The sequence below is a fragment of the Cyrtonyx montezumae genome, unplaced genomic scaffold (genome assembly GCF_038088225.1).
Source record: "Cyrtonyx montezumae isolate F1298 unplaced genomic scaffold, pur_monq_1.0 scaffold_4, whole genome shotgun sequence".
NCBI lineage: Eukaryota > Metazoa > Chordata > Aves > Galliformes > Odontophoridae > Cyrtonyx > Cyrtonyx montezumae.
The window spans coordinates 25,688,896-25,706,735 of NW_027072045.1; the positions used below are offsets into that span (position 1 = coordinate 25,688,896).

Consider the following 17,840-nt stretch of genomic DNA (forward strand, 5'->3'; position numbering starts at 1 on the left):
TAGTGGAAACACGGAGAGGAAATAGGAAGTTTTCTTTACTGCTGAGCCAAGAAAAGATTGCCCAGCTGATATGCACCGTAGCATACAAGGCTCTAGTTGGCTTCGGTACTCATCCAGAACAGTAGAAACAACTGAAAATCATCTAAACCCCTGCTATTATTTTTTTTTCTCCCTATCATTCCAAAACAAATTCTGAACTCACACAGAAAGCATCCTGCAACAATACCCTTTGTCTGGATCCAGAGGCAGCAGTGATGTGATAAACTCTGGCATGTTTTTAGCATCATCTCCCAGCGCTGGAGTAAATAACGTGACAGGCTCCTTACCAACAACGTGCTCTTCATCTTTACCCCAGATGCTAACAGGGACACATGCAGTATTTTTAAACCCCTCTAACCACCACCAAGCTACGCACAACTACATTAAAGCATATTTCTTTATTTACGCTGTAAAATACTCTTATTGAAGACGTTTCTGCTTCCTTCAATATATTACAAGGTTAACGAGTAAAAGCTGCTAAGCATATATTTCTAAAATAGGGAATGAGAAAAAATATTTCATCTTTAAATGGAATAGCTCAAATGCATTAAAAAAAACCCCATTCCATTTCTCCTTAAATAGTAGCCTAGCAAAAGGAAAGCAGGGAACATGCAAAACATGGCGCTAAAATATGGCAGAAAAGAAGCATAACATACAGAAGCACAGATCCGTGACTGTGTGACAAAGCCATACTGCAATCATCAAGTTTCAGATTGAACTACAGGCTGCAGAAACAGCTCCATACACAAGGAAGGCAGACTTAACTTACTTTTAGAGGGAAACTCTCAGTACACGGAATACATCTCAAGATCATCATCTTTTACATTCAGATTATCCATAATTAGCTCAGGTTATTTTCTCATTATCTGCAGTTCAGCACCAATATGTTTTTATAATAGTTTGTTGTGAGGGCAAATTCAGGTAAAAGATGCAGTCTGCCTTTATTCCCATCTCCATTCTCTCACACGGACAGCTAGATATGTGAGTAGATTCAATATTCAACTGCAAACCACGAATGGTCCACGAAGTCTGAAGTAGCTCCAGCAAGGAAAATAATTATATTAATTTAAAATGTAAATGTATATACACACATACTCCTCTTAACTAACACTTTTTAAATGCAGTATTGGAAATTACCTCTGCCATGACCACGTCAAATCTTGGCAGAGGTGACTCAGAAGGCATTTTCCGACCTGTGTCCCAGAAAGCAGCTCCTGCAGGACTGCGGAGAGCAGGGATCATATGGCATCGCCCCTCCTCCTTCTTCCTGGCCAGCTCTTTCTTTGCTCTGACTTATCGCTGCCATCAGAGCAGCACACAGACTTCTCCAGGCAGTTAGCAGTAAGAAATACAATTCGTAGCTACCTCCAATAACACTCACTGTTACTTACACAGAAAAGCACCATGAATTCTGTCAGCAGCTAATGAAATGAATATAGACACACACAGAAATATGCATTTATATAAACCTTTATTTGCTTGGCTATTTTTGTTTGTTTGTTTTTAAATAAATACTCCTTGTGAGCCAGGAATGTTCAAGAATGAAAGCTCAAGAGCTATCAAAGCCCTAGATATCACGATGTGATTCAGACCATGAACATCATCAAGAAAACCAGGTTAAATTATGCACATAGCACCTGCATAGCAAGTCTTTTTTTTAAAGATCTGTAAACATTACAAGATGACTATGAAAGAGGCATGGATTCCAGATCCAGGCAAGGAGGATTCCAGCATTTAGGAGCAAGAGCACTCATCTCCAAGAGAACCAAGAGCATGCACAGCCAGCGCACACCACATACCCCCCAGGAGTGCCCAACAGGTAAACATTTTCACAAAACAACAGAACAGACTGTCTTCTTTCTTTTTAAGCCCAAGACTACATATTAGATAGACTGCAAGGAAACAACTATTTAACATCCTTTCAGGGAATAGGAAGAAGGAAACACATAACTGACTTGTCTTCATCTTCCCACGAGGACAGTAATTTCAGTTATGAAAGTACTCAAGCCCTTGTTTATCAAAATACAGCCCTGACACTTAGTATATCACCACTCCATGTGCCTGCTGCCCAGCATTCAGACCTGGAGCCCCAGATGTAACAGGTTGTTCCAAACAACCAAGAAAGCTTAGTTTCCTACAGATGTGTTCCTATAAAGCCCAGTCACCACTTACCATCACTAAGTAGCTCACTCGCCTCCAAGCTTGCCCACGCATCCCTAAGATTCTTCACATTTACACAACTGTTAGTCCATATACACATATTTCCAAATACTGACACCCCTGTGCTTTTGTTAGTTATCACCTCTTCCTCTCACCCCCAAACCCATCTTCACACACCACCCCATCACCTCCCCATCTCCACACAGCACCAACCAAGAGGCAGTGCTCACAAAGCCAGAATGAAAAGGTAATTCAGTATCAGATGCTTTGGAACCAGCTCAGACATGACCTCCTCCTTGTGGAGATGGGCACTGTCTGTAATTCCAGCAAGGCTGTCCAGCTCAGAGGGGCCAGGAACCTACTGGTACCCTGATAAAAAGCATCTTCATGCTGCACCCCCCAGGGCTGCAGTGAAACTGCCAGCAGGAATTACCACTCCACTCTAGTGATGAGTAGCAGAAAGGTCTGGAGCTGCTCACAGGGATGGCCACCTAAAAACAGAAGCCATGGAAGGCTCAGAGCAGTGCTCACCGACAGTGCACAGGGAACCAGGCCTGACAGAAAAATGCCACCGTTCTTCACAAGGGAACAAGGGAAGAGGCTGCTCATATTGGCAAATATCTACTAGTGAGAAGTTAATGACCAAAGCATGACAGCCTAACTGAGGAAACTACCTGTTGTTAACAAAAGCCTCATCACAGATTCCTCCACCTGCTCCCTTTGTGATTTGTACCTGCTCCTGCCTTGGGGACAGAGAACAGGCAACAGGACAACCACATGTTGTGCCTTGCCCAGAAGCCCAACACCAGGCTGGAAGGGGAGAGCACTAGAGGAGAACACATTAGGAGTGTGTTCTCATGAGTAGTGCACGTGGACAGCGGGCAGCGTGCAGTACCTGCCGAGCTGCAGGCACAATCCTGAAATGCTCTGCTTGAGTGCCCTTCGCTTCAGCCCTCCTTATGGCACACCTCTCCTCGCAGAGTTCACAAATTGTGGCTCTGCCTTACAAATGCCAGCTGTGCAGCACTTCCATAACTGAGTACGGGCCGTGGGGAACCCATCCCGGTGAGAACTACAAGAGAGCAGTCTCTACAAAGTACCGCGGGCCACACTCACGGAGCCAAAGCCGAGAACACGGGGCACTGCGCACAGATGAACAAGGCGAGTTACATCTGAAGAGCGGGGAAACAACAAACAACGCACGGCACAGTCCAAGAAAGCAGCGGCATTTCAGGTGCCGCACGCATCCTGCGCACCAAACAAAGCCCGCAGCCTCCGCCGTGCGGGAGCCGGAGCTCCCAGGTGCGCGGCACACGAAGCGGCGGCCCCGAACCCCCCGGGGCCATTCTCCCGACGGCAGCGCCGTGATCCCCCTGCCGCAGCCCGCGGGTCTCCGCCGCGCATCGCCGCGGAGCGTGCAACCGCGCTTCCACGAGCACCGGGAGACACAAAAGCGGGGAACGAGACGGCGCCGCAGCCCGCACGGCTCCGCGTCACCGACCGCGCGTTCCGAGGAAAGGCGGCCGTGTCCCCCGCGCCCGTTCCCGCACCCCGGAGCGCGCAGTGACAGCGGACATAAAAGGAGCGGAAACAATGACATTCCCGCGGCCCTTCTCGCCGCCGCGTCCCCTCGGCCCGGCCGGGCTCCGTGCGGAGCTCCCCGCGCTCAGCCCCGTCCCCTGAGCGCCCCGCGGGGCCCGGCTCCGCCCGCCCTCCCGCCGCGGGGCTGTGTCACGCCGGGCCCGGCCGGGCCGCCCCCCGCCGCCGTCGCCGCCGCCCCCCGCCTCGGCCCCGCTTACCGCCAAGTCGGGGCTGTGCGAGTCCCGCTGCGAGACGGCGCGGATCACCCCGGCCCGCCAGCGCCCGCTCTCCGCCGGCTCCTCGCCGCCGCCGACGCACAGAAACCGCTTCCCCACCAGCTCCGGCCGCGTCTCCACCGCCACCGCCATGGCCGCCGCGCAGCGCAGCGCCGCCGCCGCCGAGCCCGCTCCGCCGCCCTACGGGCCGCCCATGGCGCGCGGCGGGGGCAGCGCGGGGCTCTTCCCTCAGCGCGGTGGGTCCGCGCCCCTCGGCCGGGCCGCGCCGGGGGCCGTTCCGCCGCTGCAGCGCGACGCAAACACCGCGGGGCGGGGGAGGGCCGGGGGCGCGCGCTCGCTCACCGCCGCGCTGCGGCCCCGACCACTCCGCCCACGCAGCCCACTGCCATGGCGACCGGCGCCACGCGCCGTCTCCCTCCGCCAGGCAGCGCGCGGGGAGGGGGGCGAGCGGCCGCCGCGCGGCAAAGAGTCCGGCGGAGCTCGGCCGCCGCTCCCGTTCCCGTCGGGGCTCCCGGATCCCGGGGGGGGCGCCGAAGGGGGCGGCGCGGCCGTCACCTGCCCGGCGGGGAGAGGGACGAGGCCGGGTGGAGATGGGCGCTGCGGGACGGCCGCCCCTCCTGCCGCCGGTCCCGGCCTCGCCAGGTACCCCCGAGCCGAGGAGCGGGGACCCGGCGCCGCCGCAGTGCCCGTCCCCGGGGAAGACCGGCTACGGTCCCGGCTGCGGGTTGCGCTGCGTACTGCGGAGGGGGCAGTGCCGGGCGCGCCGTTCTGGGGGCTGGGTACCGGGAGCCCGGGTGCTGCCGGCCCAGTGGCTTCGCGGCTTCCAGTTAGACACTGAATCTGCGAGCTGCACTGCCTCTTCTCCCCTCCGGTTTAACTGTGTGTTACCTAAGCGGCCAAGCATCCATCTTTCCTTACTGCCAGCACCGAGCCGTATGGGAATGTTTATCCCTCGCAAGCTGTTAAAGGCACGAACTCCCCGGCACCCAGTGCAGATCGCCTCGGCCCGCAGCACTCAGGGCCACCGCCAGGCACCGAGCCTAATGTGCCTCTGCTCTGAGCTCTGGCTCTGCCACAGAACACGGCCTTGTTATGCGTTTGTTCCTCTCCGTTTGTTGTTCTACGTGGCCTCCGTAGTAATGCTGGGACTGAATTTTAAGGTATTTTCCATCCTGTTACCAAGCAGTGCTCTTGTGAACTCCTGCTCTCTGTGCTGGTATGCCTGCTTTCAGTAGGGCAGGTTAATGATCTCTCATCTAACGCTGGAAAGCAAATTTGAATAGTGTGCTTTGTGAAAAATAGATGGTGAGGCGAGAGCAATAATTCAGAAGCACCAGCCTAGCACATTTCCATACATTTCAGAGGAACAAATAACATCTGGTACAAGAGAAGTTAAAGAAAGAAAGAGAACAACAACAACAAAACTATTATGGTATTTCACAAGACATAACATTTATGTCAGAACCCAGAGCTGCCTGGCATCGCCGTGGCAGTACACTGGGGATGCATGGAGATGTGTTCTATGCAATTTGCAGGAAAATAAACCACAGTGCATTTGGGCAAAATGAGACCTTCATCTGCATCCCAAAGTAATGGTACCACTGACCAAAAAGCTGCAGTCCTGCAGAATGAACAAAATCATACTTGCGTTAAGTATGGAGTATTTATGTATAAGAAGTATAAAGAGCAGTTACAAAGGCAGCTAAATAAGTATTAATCATATCAAAACTCTTTATAGTTTTATTAGATTCCCTCTTGTTTAGCCAAAGAGTAATTTGAGATTATTACTGAATTATACACTTAAGTAGATTACATTAATGTGCAACAAACCATAAAATATGCCAAAAAAGCTGAGTTACATGATTCTAATGGACTAAGCTTGTGAATCTATCATAGGATACTAGGAAAACTGGAGGACCTCATCACAGAATATTAAGAATCAAATACTTCCTATTTGTTCCAAATCAATCTGGTGTCATCACTTTGCGAGGCGATGGCACCAGGATAAAGTTGTAGCACAGTTCAGAACATTAATGTCCACGTGCCAATTTCAGTGCTCAGTTCTCAGATGCCAAGTGAGGGCAGCAGGACCTCCTCACAGCTCCCCACACCTTCTTTGCTTCCTCCCTTTCACCTTCCATCTCTGCAAGGAGTGGAAAACAGCTTATGCAAACACTTGAACTGAAGATTTTAAACATTGTAATCTGTAGAAAGAAAGGATTAAGGACAGTACAGACTGATGAATCTTCTGAATAAGATGGCAGAAGGGAGCCTGCTCTCAATTTACTCCAAGGTGCCAGAGAAGTTGTCCTTCCCAAGCTCAGCAGCAGCACTCAGTCAGGCAGCTGCAGGCAACATCAAAACAGAGCCAACATTGTCAGATATGGAAAATACCAGGCAAAATCCAAGTGAAATGTCTCAAAATCCAGAGATCAGGAGGAGTCCTGACAAGCTCTCCCATTATTGTGCCTCATCGCCTTTGCAGCTTCTCCTACTAAATAAATAAATCACAATTTATTTGGGCAGAAGCTCTTTCCTCCCTCAAATTTCCAGATCTATGGTAACTCAGAGCCAAGCATCAGACCTATGAGCCCACCAGCCCACCTATGAGCAACACCATGTGCCCCTCTCTGCACAACCTAACACAAACTGACTCAAGCTGTTGCTGTTTCTATGCAATACCTGCCCTGCCTCTGGCATTGGGAACTATTTCCTCTTGCTCTGCAGGTGCTTGTGTCCTATCAGCCCACTTCCCACCCCAGCCTTGTGTGACTGAAGTGCCTGAGGCTGAGCCTGAGGGCAGGGGGCTCTTCTTAGGGGGTACTCTCCTGTGGCACTTACACTTGGCCCTAGCTCAGCTTTGGCACTAAATGCTGCAGCGGAGTGACTTAGGTACCAAATCTACAGGCAAAATAAAAGAAGTTCAGCCATCATAAAAAATGACACTGATGCTAGACATGGCTTGCAGTGTCAATCCTTTCTCACACAAACATAACCAACATTTATCACCTGACCACATCTGAAAGAGGCAACTCCGTCTTGCCACAAAGGGATAGGAATAAGAAAGTGAGAGACACAAAGACTCAATTTTCTTCTATCCTTTCAAGCAATTAGAAAAGCTAACTCCATGATTCTGAAATCACGGCATCTTCCATCTTTTGCTGTAATCGAAAAGACATTAACGGTGCTGTTTCTATCTTCAATGAATGGATTCTATGGCTGCTTACTCCACTGGACGTTCAATCACCTGAAAAAGCTGGCACACATGGAACATTACTGATGGTGTCCTTGAAGTGTCACAGACTGCTAAATTACTTATTTATACCTGCACATTTTCAGTTCTGCAGCCCTGAAACTATAGACACAGGTCAGTTGCAAAATTAAGATCTTCACAAGGAGCTATTTCTAACTTTCAAGTTGAAGTACAGCACAGCCTGTGTTGGCAGTAATTGCACCTTCTGCATAAACACTACATTCAGAAATGGTTATTTCTACTTTGCGGCAAGAAAAATTCACTGAGGAAGGGAGAATGACTTATCGCAGTCACAGCTCTGAAGGAGAATGGACATTGAATCAGCTCTCCATAGAATTCTATGGCGTATACTTTTAGATCCATTTTATGTTTCCTTGCAAGATAATAAATGTCACTTTCCTCTGAATGTGTAACTTATCAGAGATTTGGAAAGTCACATTTTGTTTCCAAAGGCTCACCACTAGGAAATTAACAGCCTATACTCAGTAGCTGTTTTCAACATTTTGTTTTTCAGAGTTTCTCAGCTAGAAAATACATAACCAAGATAAAAGCTTCCCCCCCCCCTTCCCTCCGCAAACGTCAGTCATTTCCCCTCCAAAACTAACTTGGTCTTTAACTACATTACCATGATCCTTCACACAGAGTCCAAGGGCTTTTCTTAATGCATCCTATGAAAAATTTCTTCCTTAAACACACAATTGAGTGGTGAGGCCATTGTTGACCACTGAATGAGACTCAGATTCAGTAGAAAATATCTTAAATTAAAGGCATCTATTTAGTGCAGGTGCAGAGAGTAATGCAAAAAGCACAAAGGTGCATCACAGAAGAGATGAGTCTCTTGGGACTATTTCCCCAGGTCTCTCACAAACGTCCCATACAATGACTCACTACTAGTTATCTCTGATTGTCTGCAGCTCTACTCAGAGCTGTTGTCTGACCACTCCTGATCCTTTCCTGTACCTCAGATTTCTTCCTTGTAAAAGTACTGCAAATTTACTGCAGTGTTTATACTGCAGGTAGATACACCGCCACCCTCCACACTGAGGTATTGCCTTCAGGACTTCCTCAATGTCATCCTAGCTGTGGCTACGGAACACAAAGGAGGAAGACTACAGTTTATTTGCAAGTCATTCCAACCACACCTGTACTAGAAAACATTGTAATTCACACGGTGCCACTCTATCAGCACTGACAACAATATGGAATGCCGTTGAGCCTCTGTGGGATGGTTCACAGTGAATTTGCAACCGAGATGAAAATAAAACATGCTCTGACTCTAGCATCCCTTTCACTTCCAGCTAATGAGGAATAACCAAAGGATGGATGAATAAATGAAATGAATCACGGAATAATAGAATGCTTTGTATTGGAAGATACCTTAAAGATCATCCAGTCCAGCTCCACTGCTGCTAGGAGAGATATCTTTCATTTGATCAAAGCCCTGTCCAACCTGATACCGTACACTTCCATTGAAGGGACATCCACAACTTAAATACAGCATCCTCTTCCTCAAAAATTTGCTGAGACCTTAAGGTACCATTCCCTCCATCTGCCTACTCAAACCTAACCTATCTAAGGCCAGTGTTTCACTGCTGCTAACAGTGCATCAGGTAGCAGCGTAACTGTAGAAGTACCCGTTTCATGCAAACTCCTAAAGCACCAACTTTATGGCTTATCTAGAATGCACTTCTGTGTGGGAATGACCCACTCCAGTTCAGTATGTATTAGTCACTAGGACTCGAACTGGAAGAATTTTGTTGTGTGATGATTGAATGATGCCTAATTAATCACTTCGTAAATGTCACTAAAATGAATGTATCGATTCTCTTTGAATTAGGAGCTAGACCAGGACATTTATCTTCACTGGAGATAACTAATATACTGTGTGAGACTCTGAGTAATAAAGGCAACACAGGGAAAGAAGGAGCTATTATGACTGACTAAAACCTCCTGTTTCAACTGAATGCATGAAGTACTGTAAGCACCTTCAGCAACTCCGACTCGGGAGGCCAAAGCTTTAAAACTGGATTAATATGCTACTTAATTCTCAAATAAAGCTTCTGATGCACCAAAAAATAACAACAAAAAATCTGTGTCATTGTTCTCACACAGGTAACTTCCTCCCTACTGAATTTCTCCAGTTTACTTGTAAATTGCTGGGGCTTTGACATTTGTGGAAGTAAGGGCTCTTGCTGACAGCAGCTTTGGGTTGAAATTATTTGGATGTTAGTATCACTCTGACATAACTAAAACAGGTAATGGTTACAGTAAAGATATAGCTTAGCAAAGTGCTGCATGATATACAATAAAAATAAATTAGATATTTGGAAGGCTGGGAGGCCTCCATATTCAAGATGAGAAATAGCCGAGCTTAGTTATCACTAATTATGTGCTGAGTAGGAAAAAGTATTTTAAAATATTACTTATGACTAATTCCTTGTTGGGTGAGGGGGAAACAGAAACATTATTATGTCTTTCTGAGAACAAGGAAGAAAGAAAAGCTCATAGACAGTCATTTTTAACAGAAGATTCCTCTAGCTAAGGCCCTCTTTTAAAGGTTCAATATAATCTTATCTCCAGAGCTTCTTTGTTCTGTTTCTTTTAAGATCACTCTTTTATTGATATGCTGTGCAAATTCCTTTGCATTTTCTTAATGTAACAGTATTGCTTTTGCTATGTTATAATCTATGTAACATTAAAGTACAATTTCTTGATATCATCCTTGTCTAAACAAGTAACTATCACATGTAGTATCTACCGTTAAACTAATTCTTCAGATTACTATTTTTATTCATTTGATTATAGCTCTTTCTGCCAGCAAATTAGCTCAAAACTTAATTAAAAATGATACAAAGGTTTCTTTCATATCTTCCAGCCACATATCTTGTAAGTTTCTGTGTCAGGAAAGGCAACAAATTAGTGTTGTGTTCTACAGCTCAGTAACAGCCATTATTTGTGTGTACCCATTCGGTAAAAGTTTTCTTAATATTTCCTAGTGGACAGGATGCAGACAAATCATGTTACTGATTCCACACTGTTTAAGCAAGAGGGTTTCCTAATTTTTCCTGGCACTGTTGCCAAATTAAAACTATCAGAAATTTTCTACTGAGCCAGTAACATCTTCAGTTAATTGGCTGTTCTCATTTAGGAGTGTTCCAAGGTCTGTCTGTTACATTTGTCCAGGCTATACTTAAAACTAGCCCGGAAAGGGAATTGATTTAAGACTGTTCTTACTGCGAGAACAGTAATGAAATATTACATCTTATAATGACAGCCTGAAAGGTGTAGACCTACAGGAACAGAGCGATGAGAAGGAACTTGATTGTAAGCTTGGGCTTAAGAGGAGATGATTGAGTTTGTTGCTGTGGCATCTAATTGAATAGAGACTGCTGCAGAGTCACTGACTTGTTGACGTTGGAAAGGACCTTCGGCAATCGTCTAATCCAAGTCCTCAGAGCAGAGTCACCTACAGCAGGTTGCTCAGGAACTTTATAGGGTAGAAGGATTTGTGGAGTACTCAGTCCTCAATACTTGCAGCTATCTGCCTTGCTGTTACTTCTAGTGTAAATGATCCAAGATCACACTTCTTTGTGTGACTATTTTTCCCATTGCTTAGGACTTCTGGACCTGAAATTTCTATCCATTCTAAGAAACAAGTCTCTTCAAATTTCTGCCTATATAAAGCACCTGTCTGGTACTGTACAGAGATGTTTTATAGAATGATATGCAGGGGTCCAAAGGAACAATCTTCTTCAGGATGTGCCAATTTTTAATATTCAGAAATGTTCAATACAATATCTGCTGAGGAAATATCAATAGCATTCTCTAGCATTTTATTTGCATGCAGGACACAATCGCACAAGGGCTCTAATGGTCTTCAGGAAACTTACCTCCCCTCCTTCAGTGATCTGAAGATGGCCTTGCTGTCAGTACCAAACCCTAAATCCAAGAACCTGATGGGTGCCGGAGTACTGTACTAATGATTCACATCTGAATCTATACTTAGATACTGATCATACTTCAAGAGTAATAGGCCAAAATGCTAATAAGCTCTGGTAGTAGAAATAGCTGAAGGAAACGAAGAGGAAGTATACTAAGTAAAAATAAATCTCTGTGTCCTAGTTCTCTATTTGTCTCTTCCTTTCATATTTCTTTTTCTTTCTATCACAATACAGTTTTGAGAACACTTTGCTATGGTATTACTGAGTTGCAACAGTAACTACACAAGAACATCATTTTATTTGAAGGTGACATTCCTAAAGATGACTCCAAATTATTAAACACTGAGTAGTGATCTTCCCTGTAATGAGAGAACAAAACATGCAGGAACTTCCCTGGCACAAGTTGTCCCATATCTAAAACCTCAATGCATAGCTTGGACTTCAGGAAATGCCAGGAAATTGGTTCTGCTGGCTTTGTAATTCAGGTGAAGCCACTGACCTGAGTAAGAATTTACATGACTGTACTGAGCTTTACTCGAGATGATTCAGAAAGGTAAGATTCCAAGGAAGGTAGTGAGCCAGCTGGTGTGGCTACACTGATGTTCTGGATTGGAGGGTGACAGTGCCTTTGTAGGAAGAAGCCTTAAACAGCTCTTATTAAATCTGTAATTTGAGACTCCCATCTTCCCTAATGTAATGCAAATCTGTCGTCTTTTTCCTTCTGAAATTAGTGACACCAGAAAGACAAAATGAAAGTTCAAGGAAACGGTATGATAAAGCTCCTCGTGTAGCCCTTGAAGTCTCACAGTATCTCCAGTTTTCTCATGTTTTAGTCTGCTTTGAATCCTGTGCCTAAGTTGTGTCCCAGCAATTCAACACGTGGTGTTTCATGTTGTTTGAGTGATCTTTGTTACACAAAATGAGGCAGAAAGCATATGCTTTGTGGTAACTGCTAATCCAATGAAGACTGAAGTCATTAATACAAGAGATCTTAGTGGTGTTTACAGTTGTGATGCAACTCATATGCAAGGAAATAGAATAAGTCAAAATATTTTCCAACTTTTGCAATAGCTCAAAACTTCCTCAGTGGCAAGGCTTATGGAACCTGGTACTTGATTTGTACCTGAGAACCAAGCGAGTCAACCACATCTAATTCTACAACCACTCACAGCCATAAAGGCCATTTCATGTTTCTTCATTCAGCAGATTAACACACTTGAATGTTGTACATTAATCATTCGTGCAGCTCCTAAATATTTCAGAGACCAGTTACTGAGGTTCCTCAACTTTGGGTTGCACTGAGATACATTTTCCTGTGTGTTATTTCTAGTTTCCTGAATCTTGGTGAATCTTTCCTTAAAGCTGTGTCTGAGTATGAAAAAGAAATGAAAAAGAGCACATGAAAGAACAGTATCCATGTAGGAATATGGCTAAAGGGAAACAGTAACAAACCAGCTCCTGTTTCCCACTCTGGACTTGTTGGACTGCGACTTTTAGTGTCTATTTTTGATAGCTAACAAACTGTTTCTTTCCAACTATTTCTTGAAGAAAATAGGTATACAAAAAAAGGGTGTACCTCTGTGGTAAGAAGTTGTGGTTTTTCTAGACAAAGCTTCCTTGACATAATCTAGGCAATTGTTCCCAAGCCTCTCTCAGGCTACCAGCATGAAGCAGCTAGAGCAGTAGTGTATTTATGCCTGCTAAACCAGAATTTCTGCCTATTGTCTTTCCTGCCTTCATCACTTTCCACTGCTATAGTCCAGCTATGTTATACCAGGACATTAAAAACTCAGCATCCAGAATGTCTAGACAGGCTGAGAGACTGTCTGTGCTCCATTTTTCACAGAGGAACTGCAGTCAACTTTCCTAAGAACTAAAAGGCTATTTGGAAAAAGAATGTGGCAAAGTTCCTAGTACAAGGCACATCTTCTAGCTGATTTCTGAAGCAAATAATACAGTCTTGTAGGGATTTCCAGCAGTGCATGAAATTCCTGTGTGAACTTCCCCTTGCTCTCCAGACAGGCTTCAAACCTTCGACAATTACTGTTAATGTCTTAAACAGCTTGCAGTTATGCTCTAAAAATACAAGATCATACTCAAACTTAGCGTGTTAGCCAGTAATATCATATTAAAATAATTAGAAAAAGACTAAAAGTTGTTTTCTGTGCCACAGAGGATGGTAAGTTAGAAATAAATGGTTCCTATTTCAAATATTAGACCTGTGAGAGAAAAAGATACATTTTGCTATGAGTATTTGCTAGTTTAAACAAACAAGAAAACAGGTGATGTGTTTTTCCATACAGCCTTTGCTTGTTTGTTTGTTTTCTGTAGTGCTGGGTCAGATACTTTCTATATAAAAAAGCAAATACTTGTTTCCTGCGAGGTAGAAATGAACCTTGTCAGAAAACTGACTTAAGAATGTATAAAATATTGCAGAGAGATAATAATGGATGCAAAAGAGCTCTTTAATGTATCAGTTAGTGCATACCAAGAACCAACGACTGGAAGCTAAGTGTGCAAATTCAAAGCCTAAGAGCAAAAAGAATGAAGTAACAAAACATTGCTCCAACAAAATTTGCGATACCAGAAAGTTGGCATAATAAAACAGCTTCCTGAGAAATGCATTTGGTGGTCAGTAATTTTTTACTAGATTTGTTTTAGGAAAAACAGAGCAGACATAAAAAACTCATTGGTTTTAAGAGTAGCTTTTGCTTGTACATAGGAATTGCTACTACTGCTCATAGCTGGGGTCTGGATAACTCCCCTAGCTAATCATGCTGCTTTGCACTGCAAGAGGGGTTTCCTCTTCCTTTTCACAAAAGCTCAGTGTTTTTGCTGGCATCTTTTTGACTTGCTGTATGTCCTTCAGCTCTTGGTACTGACTGGACTACTCAGGGGTTATGAGTGCGTTTTTGCGCTCTGCTCTTCGAGAAAGAATTAAATCTAATAAAAGTTTAGAAAATGTGTTGTAAGAAGGCTTGAGTAATTGGGGTTCTCTCTTTTTTTTTTTTTCCTTCAAGGAAAGGTGCAATCATTTAAGTACTGGTTTCAGTTTTAAAGTTGCTGCAAAAGGAAAATAACAATCTTCGTTCTATGTCAGGGGAGACAGGATGAAAAGTTCTGACTACCCATTGACTCAGCTTAAATTTGATACTAGGAAAAGCAGGATAATGACTAGTAAAAATAGCCTAGAAAAGTTGCACAACATCAAGTATGTCAACAGGTAGGACAAACATCTATCCAAATGGCATGGAGTGATCCTGGTTTTGTTATTCATCAGATAAACTTGGAGTGTCTTCTGTTTCTAGGATTTTTCCCCCCTACCTCTCTTGGGCTGATGGCTGTGGGTCGGTACACCACTTAGCTGGAGGCTACGATGTCCTGCAAATGGATATTGTGCTGAACAAGGTTCTAAATGTTGCCAAAGAATGTATATCTCATTTCATTTAAGTAAAATGTATCAGCTAGTTCAAAAGGCAAACACTGTGCCTTGATAAAATGCAGCTGGTGCACACATGAGCTTAGTCAGCAGACTATAACATAACATGAGCTTTCTGTAGTGATCAGAAACATCAAATGCAGAAAGTGTATTTAAAACAAAAAAAAAATCTCCAACAGATTGCTAGAATCATCAAATTTGATGCATCAGAACTAGCAGTGGAATACAGCTTAAATGATACTACCTAGACAGGAAGGAAGAATGTCGCTTCGGTCTGTCTCAGTACACAGAGAGGGTGGATCATCAGATACCAGAGTGTGTATCTCATTATTTAAAATGGATTTGCTCTTGTGAGAGAAGCATATCTTTACTGTAACATTCAGCTGCAGCTTTTGAACAAGTTACCATCTTTAATGTCACTCTAACTTGAAACAGGGAAAATAATTTGTACTAACCTTTCTTGTAGACAATCCTGTTGAAGTGCACTTATGTATAGCTCTAGAGTGTGGTTACACTTACCTAACCAGTATTGCTTGCAGTTTTGTGTGCAATACATGTCAAAACCTTTTCCATCTATAGCTTATCAATACTTTAGTAGGGGAGTGATAGGTATAGCAGCACTCTTCATTTGTAAGAGTCTCTCATATACTCTTGACAGTCTGTAAATTAGCTCCTCCCTGTTGCCTCTGCTTGCCCTTCCAGGGCTGCGTCTCATATGCTTTAAACTCCAAATGGAAGCAATAAGGGAAAATGGACATATGACTGCTGCCAGAAGTACAAATCTCAAAAGGAACTGTTTTGAACTTTCCCCTTCCTTTTTAGATCACATTTCCCTCAATAAATAAATAAATAAGTAAATCTAAGGGGTGCTCTCTAGAAAACAAGGAACTGGAGGCATTTAACCCATTGCAACCTTCTTAGCAACTAGTCTTTAAAAACTGATACAATTAATCGACAGTTGTACAGTAGACCTTCTTACAGCACAATAAATTGTTACTGTAAAAGACAAGTACGCAGAGGAAATTTAATATTTACACTTTGAATCAGATTATATTCTACCTGAATTGCCAGATTTTGTTCTATTGTGCTGCAATCAAAGCAGGCTTGTGCTGGAATGATGAAAATGCTTTGGCTTTTCACTGACTGGAAGGCCGTTTTTGTCAATTAAGAGTGCTAGACATCTTTTTGTAGTCTTGGGGTCAGGGAAATCTTTCAGCCTCTTCTTGCATTTATTACCTTTCTCCTGCTCGCAAAAATGTTCTGCTATGCAGTTCAGTCATCTCATAGCCTCAATTAGATGTTTTGTTTTTGTTTTTAACTCCAAATTTTGTATTGCTTAAAATCCAGTACTAGCTGAAACTGACAGAGCCCCAGATGAAAACTTCAAATTGCTCTATATCTGATAGTTATTTAAAATTTGCTCATGTAAAACACTGTAAGTAAAAAACAGCAGTGCAATTAACATACATACATTTTGGGAGCAGTGGGGGAAGTGGTGCTCTCTGCAGGGAGTTCATCCTCACAGTGCGAGAACCAAACCCCATGAACTCCACAGTCCAAAAACCAGTTTGTGTCTTCCTAAACCTTGCTCAATTCCTGTTTTCACAGCTGCAACATAGGAGAAAACATTCATTTGCCTCTAAAGGAGGTGAAAGTTAAACATTAATGTCCGTATGCATACACTGTATTACACAAAAGTAGTTTGAAGAAAATGGAGAGCTGCTGATCTTCACCAGAGATTTTCCAAATACTGTTAGAATGATTTAAATATATATATATAATAAGTGGCTTTTGTGCAGGACTTTATCCTATGAGATAGCTGTAAATCTTCCTTACGTAAAAATAGACACATATGGGTGAGACATCCCAGGTCTGAATAAGTACATGGTATGGATTTAATTGCTGGGCCACTCCTTGTGTTTCTGCAGTTCAGGGGAATGGATTATCATTCTGTACAAGCTAGAAAACAAGGAAGTCCATGTGGCATCCTCATGCCTGTCTGCTGGGGATCAGGACAACATTCATCGAGTTTGTTGCACTGAATTCATTCTAAAAATGTCCTACGAAACAAAGCAACCTTCTTAGTAAGATAAATTACTCTCAGGATCCATCTGCCTTTATCTTAAAAAAAAAAAAAAAAAGCCTCTTTAAATGTAAATGCAGCTTTCCACTAGAGACAGTATTGCCATGGCAACAAACACAAGAAAAATAAATGTCTTCACACAAAATAAAGAGCGGTTTTCTCTCAAACATACTTCATACAAAATAAAATATGCAGCTACAGAATTGATGTATACTCTTCTCTTGGACCGTAGGAAAGCACATCGCTCTCTTCCTAGAAAGGTTCTCTGAGATGGCTGAACATGTAATTGCTTACAGAAAAGAAATCTATTATATTCTTCTTTATCAGAATACAAAGTAGAGCTCTGATCTCAGTTTGCTCTAGATGGTTCGGAATGCTGCAGACTCCAGCGGAGCGTTATGCAGGCTGCTGGATCTGCCTCTGCAGAAGAGTTTACAGTACTGGAGTCTGAAATGTAATCTCTCTGAGCTAATTCATATTTCAAATCCTTTGCTGTTCAAGTTTGCTTGGGAGAGATTTTATTCAAGGGAAATACAGTGGTTCAGATTTCTGCTTTTTTTTAATTATTATTCTTTATACATTCAGGCTAGGCCTGTTTTTAAAATAAGATTATGGAGTGCTAACTCTAATTTTCCCATAAATTCGTGTCTACTATTTTCTGCACCTGATCCCCTCTGTAGAGGTCAAGCTAAGGAGACGCCCCACGTGGCTAGCCATTATTTTCCAGACCCCAACGCTGGCACAAAAAGAATAAATTTTGTTTTCACATCGTTGTACACTCTTTTATTTCAACCTTCAAACGTCAGTCTGCAAGTACAGAACAAGTCGTCAAACGGTGTAATTGCTGAAACATTCAACGCATTTCCCCACATCACCGCGCCCCTTAGGGCCGAAGGCGGGACGCCGGTAACACCTCAGCGCCGCTCGGCCGCGCACAGTGCGCATGCGCTGTGACGCCGGGCCCCGGCGGTGGTGGGGGAGGGCGCGAGGGGTGGAGCGGCGCGGTGCGCGGCTATTCGGGCCCGGCTGGCGGAGGGGGCGCGGCGTTGCAGCGGCCGCCGCCATGGTGTCCTGGATGATTTCGCGGGCTGTCGTGTGAGTGCTGGGA

At 44.0% G+C, this 17,840-nt stretch overlaps 2 protein-coding genes across 2 annotated transcripts in view; one reads left to right on the plus strand and one right to left on the minus strand.

The window, feature by feature from the left end:
- JMJD1C (jumonji domain containing 1C) overlaps positions 1-4,124 on the minus strand; it is a 142,580-nt gene extending 138,456 nt beyond the window's left edge. Inside the window, exon 1 of the mRNA XM_065746835.1 lies at positions 3,999-4,124. The gene's annotated coding sequence lies outside the window, so the exon portion shown is untranslated. The remainder of the gene's footprint in view (positions 1-3,998) is intronic.
- Positions 4,125-17,713: 13,589 nt separating this feature from the next.
- Positions 17,714-17,840, plus strand: part of REEP3 (receptor accessory protein 3) — a 36,674-nt gene continuing 36,547 nt past the window's right edge. Inside the window, exon 1 of the mRNA XM_065746831.1 lies at positions 17,714-17,827. Coding sequence (XP_065602903.1) covers positions 17,796-17,827 — 32 coding nt within the window. The 5' untranslated portion in view covers positions 17,714-17,795. The remainder of the gene's footprint in view (positions 17,828-17,840) is intronic.